Source organism: Cyanistes caeruleus, chromosome 2 (assembly GCF_971803275.1).
Source record: "Cyanistes caeruleus chromosome 2, bCyaCae1.hap1.1, whole genome shotgun sequence".
Lineage (NCBI taxonomy): Eukaryota > Metazoa > Chordata > Aves > Passeriformes > Paridae > Cyanistes > Cyanistes caeruleus.
In genome coordinates, this window is record NC_141702.1 from 783,461 (window position 1) to 796,494 (window position 13,034).

The 13,034-nt window shown below is 63.2% G+C and overlaps 1 protein-coding gene across 1 annotated transcript; it reads right to left on the reverse strand.

The window, feature by feature from the left end:
- Nucleotides 1-205: 205 nt before the first annotated feature.
- On the reverse strand, nt 206-12,770 carry KIF3C (kinesin family member 3C). Its single transcript, XM_023924351.2, has 8 exons — nt 11,341-12,770; nt 6,495-6,596; nt 6,300-6,422; nt 6,080-6,198; nt 4,328-4,444; nt 3,804-3,912; nt 2,400-2,575; nt 206-1,628 (listed from the first exon to the last, which is right to left on the reverse strand). The coding sequence occupies exons 1-8, from the start codon at nt 12,751-12,753 to the stop codon at nt 1,535-1,537; spliced, it is 2,253 nt and encodes a 750-aa protein (XP_023780119.2). The 5' UTR covers nt 12,754-12,770; the 3' UTR covers nt 206-1,534.
- Between the last annotated feature and the right edge of the window lie 264 nt (nt 12,771-13,034).

Sequence of the window (13,034 nt, forward strand, 5' to 3'; positions counted from 1 at the left end):
TCCCTCACCCTCCCTCACGCCTGTCCTGAGTGCAGGAGCCAGTGAGGGGAGCAGGGACCAGTCCAGCAGCAAAGAACAGCGAGCCCAGAGCAGTCCTGGAGCCTCCTTCCTCCTCCTCAGGAGCTTCCAAACCCACCCAGACACAGCCCTGAGTAACGTGCTCCAGGGGCTGGCTGAGCTCCAGGGTCCCTTGAACCTCATCCACTCTGTGCAGGAATTCTCTTTGTTGCCAGAGGACATTCCCCACCTGCAATCCTCTCTGACCTGCCCTCCCTGCCCGGCCCTTGGCTGCCCCATCTCCTCCCAGGAGAGCCAGGGGTCGCTCCCTCATCCATAAGGATCTCATTGAACACGGGGATGTCCCCACCTCCACCATCCCAGGGACACCACAGCTGCTGGCTGGCACTGCCAGGATGGTTCTGCACCAGCTTCCCTCCATGGAGAGCCGTGGCCCGCAGGAGCACCGAGCGCTGTCCCCGTGCCTGCAGCTGCTGGGGCAGCGCCTGCAGACCGCACTCAGTCCCCAGAGTCCTCGTGGCTTCCCCCTCTTACCCATCACCATTTCACACCCACTCCTCACAACCCAACAGAGAGTTTGTCCCAAGCAGGGGGTGACAGAGGTGACCTCCATGTGCCATTGCCCAGGGGACAGCGATGCCATCACTGCCCTGGGTGTCACCTCCTTGTCCCACATTCCTCCGCTGCAGGATGGAGCCTCTCAGGCCGGAGTTCTGCAGGCACTGCCCGTGACTTTGGAGGGGCGCTGGAAGGAGATTTCCACCTCTTGTGCTGTCAGGAGCTGCACACCCCCAGGAACCTCGGTGGGGCTGTCTCCAGAGCGTGGCACAGGTGGACAAAGCCCTGCCCTTGAGGTGACTTGGTCTGGTGACTCTGCAAGCCCTGTGGACGGAGCTGCTGCTCCTGGAGTGACAGCCATGCCCGGTGAGATGTCCCTGCTGCCACCAGCGTTAGGGAGTCCCTCTGGGGGACTCTGACAAGGCGCTGCCACCACAAAGTCTCCCAGTCCATGCAGAAATCTCCAAATTCCCTGGATCCAGCAAAGCAAAACCAGCTCCAGGGGCCAGGGCAGCTTCAGCTTCTGCCAAATCCCCTGGAGAGGGACCCACACCCTCCTGCCCGGATGGAGCGGTGTCCTGGTGGTGTCCCCTGCCCAGCCCTGTGCCAGGGCGCTGTCCCCTGCCCAGCCCTGTGCCAGGCGGTGTGGGGAGGGCTGGCAGCTGGGCAAACCCGGGCTTTGGGCTGCCTGCTGCCAGCCTGGATGTCCATCAGTCCGAGCGCAAATCCCGGCTCCGCGCGTCACCCGCTCCATAAATAAATAGGTTAAATAAATAAAGTGACAGATCCGGATCAGGGGGGCGGAGGAAGGGGAGGAGGAGGAGGGAGGGAGGGGCAGCCACCCTGGCCCGGGGCCGTCCGTGTCTCACAAACACACACAAAGTAGCTGAGGACCAGGACGAGCTGAGCCTGCTGGGCCGGGCCCCCCTCGGGGACTCAGTCCGGGATGTCCGGGCCGTCACTCCTGGGCCGGCACTGGGGCGGAGCACGGGGAGCTGGAGGCGAGGGACACGTGGGTGGTGGAGGATGGCAGCGACCGCGGCGTCTGGCACCTGGGGACACAGAGACACTCTGGGTCTGCTGCCCTGCTGTTCCTTGCCCCCCTCCCCAAAATCCAGCCCCTTTCCTGGCCATTTGCTGCGCAGGCAGCACTAAAGGGCACCCCTTGCTGGGTGGGAGGAGACCTCGGGTCTGGGATACAGGAATATCATGGAATGGTTTGGCTTGGGGAGATCTTACAACCCTTCCAGTGGCACCCCTGCCATGGCAGGGACACCTCCCACTGTCCCAGGGTCCAGCCTGGCCTTGGGCACTGCCAGGGATCCAGGGGCAGCCCCAGCTGCTCTGGGCACCCTGTGCCAGGGCCTGCCCACCCTGCCAGGGAACAATTCCTGCCCCAAATCCCATCCAGCCCTGCCCTCTGCCACTGGCAGCCATTCCCTGGCTCCTGGCCCTCCAGCCCTTGTCCCCAGTCCCTCTCCAGCTCTCCTGGAGCCCCTTTGGGCCCTGCAAGGGGCTCTCAGCTCTCCCTGGATCCTTCTCCAGGTGAGCACCCCCAGCTCTCCCAGCCTGGCTCCAGAAGGGCTCCATGGAGCAGCTCCCAGCTCCTCTGGGCTCTCTCCAGCAGCTCCACGTCCCTCCAGCACAGAGCTCCACACGATGCTGTTCCATAGCACAGCCTCAGCAGCATTCCCAACTCTGTCCACAGCCAGCAGCTCAGGGGCAGGCTCAGCCCCGCTGGGACGGGGCCTTTCCAACTCTGCTGTGGCTCCTGTGCCTGCCCCAAGCCCCAGTGGCTCCCACAGCAGGTCCCGGGCACTCACCAGGAGCGGGATTTGCGCACGCGGGAGGCCGCCGGCCGCTCCAGGAGACTGTCCAGGTGCATCAGCCTCTCCAGGTGCAGCGCCCGCGGGTCCTGCTCCGCCGGGTCCCTGCTGCGCTCAAACTCAAAGATGGCCGGGGGGGACAGGTCCAGCTCCAGGAACATGATGTTCTCAGCCTGCCCAGGGCACGGTGACACGGGAGTCACCAGCTCTGGTGAGCCACGCTGCCGGGACGGCTGCTGCCACCCCGGGGAGCGGAGAGGCTCTGGGCTCAGGGCTCTGCTCCGGCTCTCCCAGCACTCAGCAGCCCCATCCTTTCCAATGGCAGCAGCTGCCAGAGCCACAGAGCCAGGAGCTCCAAGACTGGAGCTGGGAGGATAAAGCTGGGAGCTTGAACTGGCGTATCCCAGATCTCAGGAGCTTGTTTACTCCAGCTTCTCTCCCAGTGTTATCCATCCCTCCACCCATCCACTCACTGCCTCCATCCATCCATCATCCATCATCCATCCATCCATCCATCCATCCATCCATCATCCATCCATCATCCATCCATCCATCATCCATCCATCCATCCATCCATCATCCATCATCCATCATCCATCCATCATCCATCCATCATCCATCCATCATCCATCCATCCATCATCCATCCATCCATCATCCATCCATCATCCATCCATCCATCATCCATCCATCCATCCATCATCCATCCATCCATCATCCATCCATCATCCATCCATCATCCATCCATCCATCCATCATCCATCCATCATCCGTCCATCATCCATCCATCCGTCCATCATCCATCCATCCGTCCATCATCCATCCATCCATCATCCATCCATCATCCATCCATCCATCATCCATCATCCATCCATCCATCATCCATCCATCCATCATCCATCCATCCATCATCCATCCATCATCCATCCATCATCCATCCATCCATCATCCATCCATCCATCATCCATCCATCCATCATCCATCCATCATCCATCCATCCATCATCCATCCATCCATCATCCATCCATCATCCATCCATCCATCATCCATCCATCCATCCATCATCCATCCATCATCCATCCATCATCCATCCATCCATCATCCATCCATCATCCATCCATCCATCCATCCATCCATCATCCATCCATCCATCATCCATCCATCCATCATCCATCCATCCATCATCCATCCATCCATCATCCATCCATCCATCCATCATCCATCCATCATCCATCCATCCATCCATCCATCCATCCATCCATCCATCATACATCATCCATCCATCCATCCATCCATCCATCCATCATCCATCCATCCATCATCCATCCATCCATCCATCCATCCACCCCATTTATCCAACACCTTCCCAGCCCCTGGCACACCCCAGCGTCCCCTCACGTACCCGGAAGCGTGGGTGGGATCTCCTGGCCATGGCCACCCGTGCGTACTGGCTGATGGGTCTCTTGTAGCCCACGGCGGAGGTCGGTCGCCTCTTCATCTGGGAGCTGTTCCTGGAGCACACGGAGCGGGGAACGTGACCCAACTGCGCCACGTCCCAGGGGACCGAGGGAGCTGCGTCGGCGAGGGAAGGGCGGCCCTTCCCATGGGGCTGGGCTTGGAGGGGATTCCCACCCATGGGAACCTGCAGGAGTCCCAGACACCCCGGCCCTGGGGCCACTCGTGAGCATTGGCACGGACGGGGACAGGGACACAGGGATGGGGACAGGGACAGGGATGGGGACAGGGACACGGGGATGGGGACAGGGACACAGGGATGGGGACACAGGGACAGGGATGAGGACACAGGGATGGGGACACGGACAGGGACACAGGGACAGGGATGGGGACACAGGGATGGGGACGTGGACAGGGACACAGGGATGGGGACAAGGGCAGGGACACAGGGACAGGGACACAGGGACGTACCCTCCGGTGGGAACCAGCGGCTGGAATTTCCACTGGTCCTCATCGCTGTCGAAGTACAGGCGGTTCATGATCTTGTTCTTCTCCTCGGGAGGGATGAAGTTCTCAATGATCAAGTACCTGAGGGATGGAGCAGGAGCAATGGGGAAGGAGCAGGAGAGGAAGGAGTTAATGTGACAGGAGACAGAAAACAGCCAGAGGAAAGGCAGGAAGAGGAGGAGACATCACAGGGAGAAGAAACATCCAGAGATGAAAATGGGATGGAAGTGGAGAAGTTGAAGCAATAGATACAGCCACAGTGAGGGGAGAGGCAGGAGAGGACAGGCATCGGAGAGGAGCCCTGGCAGCTCTGGGGCTCCAGGCAGGACCAGGACCCCTTCCCTCCTCTCCTCCTGTGTCTGCTCCCTCTGAAAATCAAGGAAAGCTCAACAATGCCAACTGGACCCCAGAGGGAATCTCTCTTCCCATGTTTTTTGGGTCAAGTTGAGCAGCTGTCAAAAACTGTTTTGAGACAACAAGTTGCATCAGTGAGCTGTGGCTTCCAGCCAGAACCATGTCAGAGGAGAGAAGGGGCAAAGCTGGAGAAAGAATTGTTTGGAGTGAAACTGTTCCACCCTGAAAATGCTGAAGTGCTTATAAATATCTGGGGGGGCTACAGGCTCTGAAAGAGAGGAGTGTTTGAAGCGAGAACAAACCCCCGGGGGCGGTGGAGCAGCAGCTGCAGCCGTGGGAGGCTCCCGGAGGGAAAACTCTGCCGGTGCCAGCAGAGCTGGGGTCACCCGAGTCCTGCAGAGCTGCTGTCCCTCCCAGGACGGTGTGGGGGCCCGGCAGGTCACCAGGTGCCCTCGGGAGTCGCTTGCCCCTGGCCACCACTGCCACCTCCCAGGTTCAGCCACAGCCAGGGTTTCTCCTGGAACATTTCATGGCTTTTCCCCTTTCTCAGCCGTGCTTGGACACCCCCTGGACTTATGGATGCTAAATCTAAACCACAGTGCCTGTACAAATTACAGGCCGCATGGCTCCTCGGGCTGCCTGAGAAAATAGCCTGGGAAAAATATAAGAAGGAATTAAAACAATTCTCAGGGACACTAAACAGCCTTGCAGGTGTTGTTTTGCAGTTTTGTTTTCTCTTGCAGGAGAAGGCCAGGGGGGTGATGGGCCCCCCTGACCAATGATGGTGATGTAGCACTTTGTTAACCAATAAGAGTTTCCTTTCTGTACCTTTCCATGTATCTGTCTATAAGACAGGCCTGAAGCAATAAACTAGAGAATTCTCGTGTTGAAACTCCCTTGAGAGTTTGTGTCGTTCTTCCCAGCCGTTCCCAATCGGAACGACATGGACTGACCCAGCACACAGCTCCCAGGGACCACACCTGGTGCCACCACTGAGAGCTGGGCAGGCCCTGGCTGTCCCTGTCTCTGGGTGGGGTCAGTCCCTGCAGTCCTACCCCCACTCTGAGCCCCCCAGGCCTGCTCTGAGCCCTGAGCCCTGCTCTGAGCCCCCCAGCCCTGCTGTGAGCCCTGAGCCCTGCTCTGAGCCCCTGAGCCCCCCAGCCCTGCTCTGAGCCCCCCAGCTCTGCTCTGAGCCCCTGAGCCCTGCTCTGAGCCCCCCAGACCTGCTCTGAGCCCCTGAGCCCCCCAGCCCCGTTCTGAGCTCCCCAGCCCTGCTCTGAGCCCCCGACCTCTACTGTGCACACCCAGTTCTTCAGGGCCACCCGGACCCTGGTGACCCCCAAGCACCTCACAAACACCTACTTGAGCTTCAGCTCCCTCGTCTGCTCGTTCTGGGCCTCCTCCAGGTCCTGGCGCACACGGATGTACTCGTCGTGCTGGTCCTGGATCTCGGCCTTCACAGCCTGGAGCTTGGCGTAGAGCTGCGAGGGGGAGCGGCACCTCAGCCCCGCACCCGGGGCCGGGGAGCCCTGGGGAGGGACATCCTCAGCCCTGGCCACGTCCCCACCCGACATGCTCTCACCTTCTTCAGCTTCTTGGTTTTGATCTCCACCTCCTGCTGCAGGGACGTGAAGGTCTCCCGCAGCTCCATGGTCTCCTCGTCCCTCAGCAGCATCTCCTGCTGCATCTCGCGCTCCCGGCGTTTCTGCGGCGCAGGGACACGGTCGGAGCCGGGATGGGGAGCGGCCCCGGGACCCCCCTGTCACCCCCCCGGTACCTGCTCGGCGATCTCCTGCCGCCTCAGCTCCAGCATTTTCTGCTGCTCGTTGGTGTGGTCCACAATGGTCCTGCCCCCGATGAGCAGCTTGCTCTCCATGGCCTGGAGGGGACAGGGGGGTCCCAGGGGGGCAGCAGGTCAGGGGAGGGCTCCCCACCCGCGGGGCTTTGCCCCAGGCCAGACTGGATGGTCACCCTGATCCCTGATCCCTGCTCCCTGTCCCCATCCCTGCTCCCTGTCCCCATCCCTGCTCCATGGGAGGTGGGAGTGTTCACGATTAGATTGGATACTGGGAACAATTCCTGCATGGAAAGGGCTCTCCAGCCCCGGCACAGCTGCCCAGGGCAGGGGTCCCCATCCCAGCAGGGGTTCAAAGCCCTGTGGATGTGGCACTTGTGGACAGGGCAGTGGTGGCCCGGGCAGGGCTGGGGGTGGTTGGGCTCCTCACACAACCCCACGATTCCATGGACAGCCGGCAGCTTGGGCCCGCCCCAGCACCACTGGCACAGCAGCAGCAGCTGGGGGGGTGCAGCTGCCGCGTCCCCTCCCGGAGCCCTGAGCCCGGGGTGCTCCGGACCCTGCCTTGTGCACAGCCGGGAATCCAGCGGTGCACACAGCCGGGAATCCAGCGGTGCGAACAGCCGGGAATCCAGCGGTGTGCACACAGCCGGGAATCCAGCGGTGTGAACAGCCGGGAATCCAGCGGTGTGCACACAGCCGGGAATCCAGCGGTGCACACAGCCGGGAATCCAGCGGTGTGAACAGCCGGGAATCCAGCGGTGCGAACAGCCGGGAATCCAGCGGTGTGCACACAGCCGGGAATCCAGCGGTGCGCACAGCCGGGAATCCAGCGGTGTGCACACAGCCGGGAATCCAGCGGTGTGCACACAGCCGGGAATCCAGCGGTGTGCACAGCCGGGAATCCAGCGGTGTGAACAGCCGGGAATCCAGCGGTGCGAACAGCCGGGAATCCAGCGGTGTGAACAGCCGGGAATCCAGCGGTGTGCACACAGCCGGGAATCCAGCGGTGTGAACAGCCGGGAATCCAGCGGTGTGAACAGCCGGGAATCCAGCGGTGTGAACAGCCGGGAATCCAGTGGTGTGAACAGCCGGGAATCCAGCGGTGCACAGCTGCCTGCACCGTGGGAATGCACACACACACACACACACACACACAGTGCACACACACAGTGTGTGTGTGTGTACTGTGTGTGTGTGTGTGTGTGCTCTGTGTGTGTGTGCACTGTGTGTGTGTGTGCACTGTGTGTGTGTGTGCACTGTGTGTGTGTGTGTGTGTGCACTGTGTGTGTGTGCATTGTGTGTGTGTGCACTGTGTGTGTGTGTGTGTGCTCTGTGTGTGTGTGTGTGCACTGTGTGTGTGTGTGTGCGTGTGTGTGCACTGTGTGTGTGTGTGTGCACACTGTGTGTGTGTGCACTGTGTGTGTGTGTGTGTGCACTGTGTGTGTGTGTGTGTGTGTGTGTGTGTGTGTGTGCTCTGTGTGTGTGTGTGTGTGTGTGTGTGTGTGTGTACACACTGTATGTGTATCTGTGGCCCACAGCCCTGCTCCGGTGCCAGCTGTCCTTGTGTCCCTGTGTCCCCCCGGCTGTGCCAGCAGGGCCAGCCCCCCATGTCCCCACACAGCACACACAGTGTGACCAATCCCTGTCCCCTCCCAGAGCCAGCTCAGCCACATCCCTGCAGTGTCCCCTGTGTCACCGGCCCGTGGCACCCACAGCCATCCCCCCTTGGGGTCCCTCTGGCCCCAAATCCAGGGTCCCGCTCCTCACCAGGCCTGGCCCTCCCCCCCTGCCAAGGCCACGGCCCCGAGGGGCCAGCAGGCCACCCCAAGGGTGCTGCCAGCCCTGGGGGACACACATGGTGGTCACGGTGCTGCTGTCATGTGTCCCTGGGCAGGGGTCTCCATGGGGGGCCATGCACAGAGTGGGGGGCTCTGACAAACGGTGCCCCCATCCCCACCGACGGCTGCCTGGGACAAGGCTCTGTTTCCATGATTTTCTCCCAGTTTTCCCCTTCCGGGCGCAGGGGGCACATTGTGGGTTCTGGGGGAACCCAGGGGACACCCCCAGAGCTGTGGCAGCAGCCCCCAGCAGCCAGGGGACACCCCCAGAGCTGTGGCAGCAGCCCCCAGCAGCCAGGGGACCCCCAGAGCTGTGCCAGCAGCCCCCAGCAGCCAGGGGACACCCCCAGAGCTGTGCCAGCAGCCCCCAGCAGCCAGGGGACACCCCCAGAGCTGTGGCAGCAGCCCCCAGCAGCCAGGGGACACCCCCAGAGCTGTGGCAGCAGCCCCCAGCAGCCAGGGGACCCCCAGAGCTGTGCCTTCCTACCTCTCCCACGCGGTGAATCCGTTCAGTGCTGTGGGGACACAGCTCCCCCACGGGTGCCCCATCCAGCCCCCCTCACCCTGGGGATTCCTCCTTCCTCCCTTCAGATGGGTGTTCCAGGCTGGCCGTTCTTCTGGGGGCTCAGACCCCCAAGGGCAGCCCCCCACCCGATCCTGCGCCATCCTGTGCCAGGGATGGGGGCACTGGGGTGCCACAGGCCGCTCACCCCCTCTCCTCCAAACCCAGTCTTGGTCCCAGTTGCTCCTGTTGAGGCCGAGTGTCCCCTGGGACCCCACTGGGGCGCAGGGAGGGGACCAGGTGGGTACTGGGACGATGGTCCCGCTGCCATCCCCTCCCACAGAACTCCCCCCTGCAGACACCATCCCCGCCAGATTAAGAGGTTTCTCAGTGCCGCTGTTTTCTCCCTGCCAGGGCATTTATTCTCTCTAAGGAAGAGACTCCCAATCTCCTTTAGCACTAAGCCTCTCCCAGGAACTCATTTCCGGCACCCAAAGAACTTCCCAGCACTTTCCCTCCCGCTGACCTTGGTCTCAGCTCCTGGCACAGCCGTTGGAAAGCACCCACACGCTGTGCCCAGCTCCTCTGTGGCACAGCCCCTCTGCCTGGGCACACATCTGGGCATCCAGGAACACATCTGGGCATCCAGGAACACATCTGGGCATCCAGGAACACATCTGGCTGCCCAAAGGCACATCTGGCTGCCCAAAGGAACATCAGCTGGGGCAGGCTGAGCCCAGCTCTCTGAGCTCCCAGCTGGGTGGCAGAGCCCACACCCAGGAGTGTGACAGCAGGACGGGGTGCAGAGTGTCACCCGTGGGTGTGGGGGGCACCCCGTGTCCCCTTGTCACCCCCTTGGCTGCCTTTGTCACAGTCACCACGGAGCCACTGGCTCCTTGTCCGGCCCCACTCCCCATGAGCACCGTGAGGCCACCCAGTGTCCCCGCAGTGTCCCGCGGGCAGTGCCCACCGGGGTGAGTGTCACAGCAGGCTGTGCCCCTCTGGCACAGGGGGGATTTTTGCTTGCTGAGGTGACACCTCTCTGCTGTACCCCCACAGCCAGAGGGCCCCTGTGTGCGGAGCACCTCCGAAGGCCACCAAAGGGGACATGGTGTCATCTCGCCTCCGGCCCTGCCTTGTTACTCAGCAGTTCCAGGACACGCAGTGGCCATGAGCCAGCCCTACTGTGCCAGACAGGGAGGCTGTGCTGGACAGCTGCCAGCCCAGCCTGCACCCCACAACCTGAACCCCACAACCTGCACCCCACTGTGACGGGGGGATGGCTGCAGAGACCCCCGTGCCAGCACACAGCATGCTGCTGTGCCAGCACACCCGTCACGGGACACCCGTCACGGGACACCGGCTGTGCCAGCCACGGCTCTGCCCCAGGGGCACGTCCCAATGGGATCCCACGGTCTCCGTGCAGGCATCCCAGCGCGGCCACGCATCCCCGGGCATGATCACACATCCCTGGGCACGGCCACGTGTCCCTGAGGCTGCAACAAACACAGCCCTGGCTGTGGAAGAGGGTCTGGACCCCTGTCCAGCCCTGGCTCCCCAGGCATGTCCCCCTTGAAGGGGTCCCTGCCTGGGCTCCAGCCCCGTCCCCACATCTGGGCCAGCGTGGTGCAGGAAGGGCTGTGCCACGGGGGCTGTGCCAGTGGGGCCATGCTGAGTGTGATGCTGAGGGTCAGGGTGCTGGGGCTCCCTCCCCACTGCTGGGACCGTGCTCCTGGCCCCATGGCTGTCACAGGCAGGGGTCAGGAGCCCCCAGCTCAGTGGGGACAGGAGCAGGGCTGGAGCAGGGGGAGGTGCAGCCCTAGACCCCCGGCATAGCTGAGGCTGCCGTGGCCCCTCTCACCCTCAGCACTAAATCCCTGAGCACCCCTGAGGAGCCAGCAGTGGTGCCCCCATCCACCCTGCTCTGCCTTGGGGTGCCAGGAAGGATTTGGGCTGGGAAGGGGGATGGGGGTCCCTGGCCCTGCCACGGCTCACAGCCCTGCCCGCCCCCAGAGAGCCCACTGCAGCCAGGGGCTGCACAGAACCAGGGGCAGGTGGGGGTAGGTGCACCGTGCCCCCAGCCCCAGCCCTGGGCTCTCTCCCGAGGCCACCAGGGACGAATCTGCAGCATCACTCTCGTCACTCCCCCTTCCCACACAGGCTGCTTTGTTGTGCCGAAGGGGACAAGAGCTGAGCACAGCACACTGGTGCCACCAGTGACCCAGTCCCCCATAGCCCTTCCCTCCCACCCCACACGGTGTCCCCACACGGGTCTGAGGGCCACCCCAGCCCAGCCCCATGCCAGAGCCTGGGGCTGCCCTTGAGGACCCTGCCCAGACACCTTGCTTGGGAGGTCCCCTTGCTGTGCACCATGGTGGGCACCTCCCCCAGGCCCCTGCTTGGGATCCATTCCCACTCCACATGGGGGGCTGGGGGCACGGTAGGTACCCCGGCCCCATTTGTGACCACGTGTGGCAACACGAACCTTGTACTTGATGGCCAACAGCTCCGTGGCCTCCTGCTCCCTCCGCAGGTGCTCTATCATCTTCTCCTTCTCCTGGAGCAGCTTCTGCTTCTCCTCACTCACCAGGCTGTGGTCATCCTGGATAGCGGCTTTCTCCTCTTCCAGCCTCTCCTTCTGCTCCTTCAAGTAATTCTCCATGTTCTTCTCCAGGCCATCCTCATTCTCATCCTCCCCTTCATTGTCCACGGTGCCCTCTCCATCCATTGCCTTCTTCCTCCGGCTGCTCCTTCTCCTCTTCTTCCCCAGCATCCCACGTTTCTCCAGCTGGGCTTTCAGCCGGACGATCTCCTCCTGAAACTCGCGCAGCAAGGTGTCCTTGGGGTCCTCGTTCACCCGGGGCTTGTTCTTGATGTTCTTGGCCCTGTTGGCAAACCTGAGGGTGGAGAGGCTCTCGTCGTAGCTGTGGGAGGCCGGGCCCAAGGTGGCCACCATGATTGTCTTGGCATTGCCCCCAAGGGAGTCCTGCAGCAGGCGGGTGAGCTTGGAGTCCCGGTAGGGGATGTGCGTGCTCCGGCCGTCCACCAGCGCCGAGATGACGTTGCCCAGGGCCGAGAGGGAGAGGTTGATCTTGGAGGCTTCCTTGGGGCGCTCTCCGTGGGCCCCCATTTTGTTCTGGCGCTCGCTGCCGGCCAGGTCCACGAGGTTGAGCTTGCCCACGCGGATGTGCTCCTCGCCGTCCGGCCCCGTCTCGCTGCACTCGATGGTGATCAGGAAGATGGCGTGGGAGCGCGAGCTGTGCTCGTTCATGTTGGTGCTGCCCACGGAGCGCGTCTGGCTGCCCAGGTTCATCACGTGCTCGATCTCCTTGACGTTCTTGGTCACGAAAGAGGAAAGGTCTTTGATGTACACCCCGGTCTCGGGGTTCTCCTTCAGCTCCAGCTTCTTGCTCTGGTCCTTGGCGAGGAGGTCCCTGATCTCCTCCTGGTAGATCTCCAGGTACGAGGCCCTCACCAGGTACTGCTGGTTCTGCGAGCGGGAGATGTGGGTGAAGATGTGTTCGAAGGCGCTGGGGATGATGCCGCGCTTCTCCGGCTCCGCCCAGGCGCCCTGCATGGTGTAGGTCTTGCCGGTGCCGGTCTGGCCATAGGCGAAGACGGTGCCGTTGAAGCCCTGCAGCACCGAGTCGATGAGCGGCCGCACCGTCTCGTCGTAGAGGTCGGCCTGCTTGGAGCTGGCGTCGTACACGGCGTCGAAGGTGAAGGTCTTGGGCAGCTCCCCGGGGGCGGCGCGGGGGTTGCGGATGCTCACCTGGCCCAGCTTCACGTCCAGCTCCAGGACGCGCTCGTATCCCGCCGCCTCCTCCCGCCGGCTCATGGGCCGGCACCGGGCCACCACCCGGAGCGCCTCGCAGCCGCTGCGGGGCTTACCGGCCATGGCGGCGGCGGGCGGGGCCGGCGGCGCAGCGGGGCTGGGGGGCTCAGCCGCGCCGCCCCCGCGGCATCCCCGGGGCCGGGGTCGGGGCCGGGGCGGAGCGGGCGGGGCCGGGGCGGGGGGCGCGGGCGGCCGGGGCGCGGCGGGGCGGCCCCGCCGGGCGCTCGCTCATGGCAGCGCGGCCGCTGCGCCCCGCCCGGTGCGGGGATGGGGCGGGCGGGGCGGGCCGGGCCGGGGCGCGGCCGCGCCGCGATTGGTGCGCGCTCCCGGCCGCGCCCGCGCCC

Coding starts and splice junctions, on each gene's coding strand:
- KIF3C (XM_023924351.2), bottom strand. CDS start 12,753: ATGGCCGGTAAGCCCCGCAGCGGCTGCGAGGCGCTCCGGGTGGTGGCC. Junction 6,597..11,340: donor TGTTGGCCATCAAGTACAAG/GTTCGTGTTGCC, acceptor TGTCCCCTCCAG/GCCATGGAGAGCAAGCTGCT. Junction 1,629..2,399: donor GTGCGCAAATCCCGCTCCTG/GTGAGTGCCCGG, acceptor CTGTGTCCCCAG/GTGCCAGACGCCGCGGTCGC.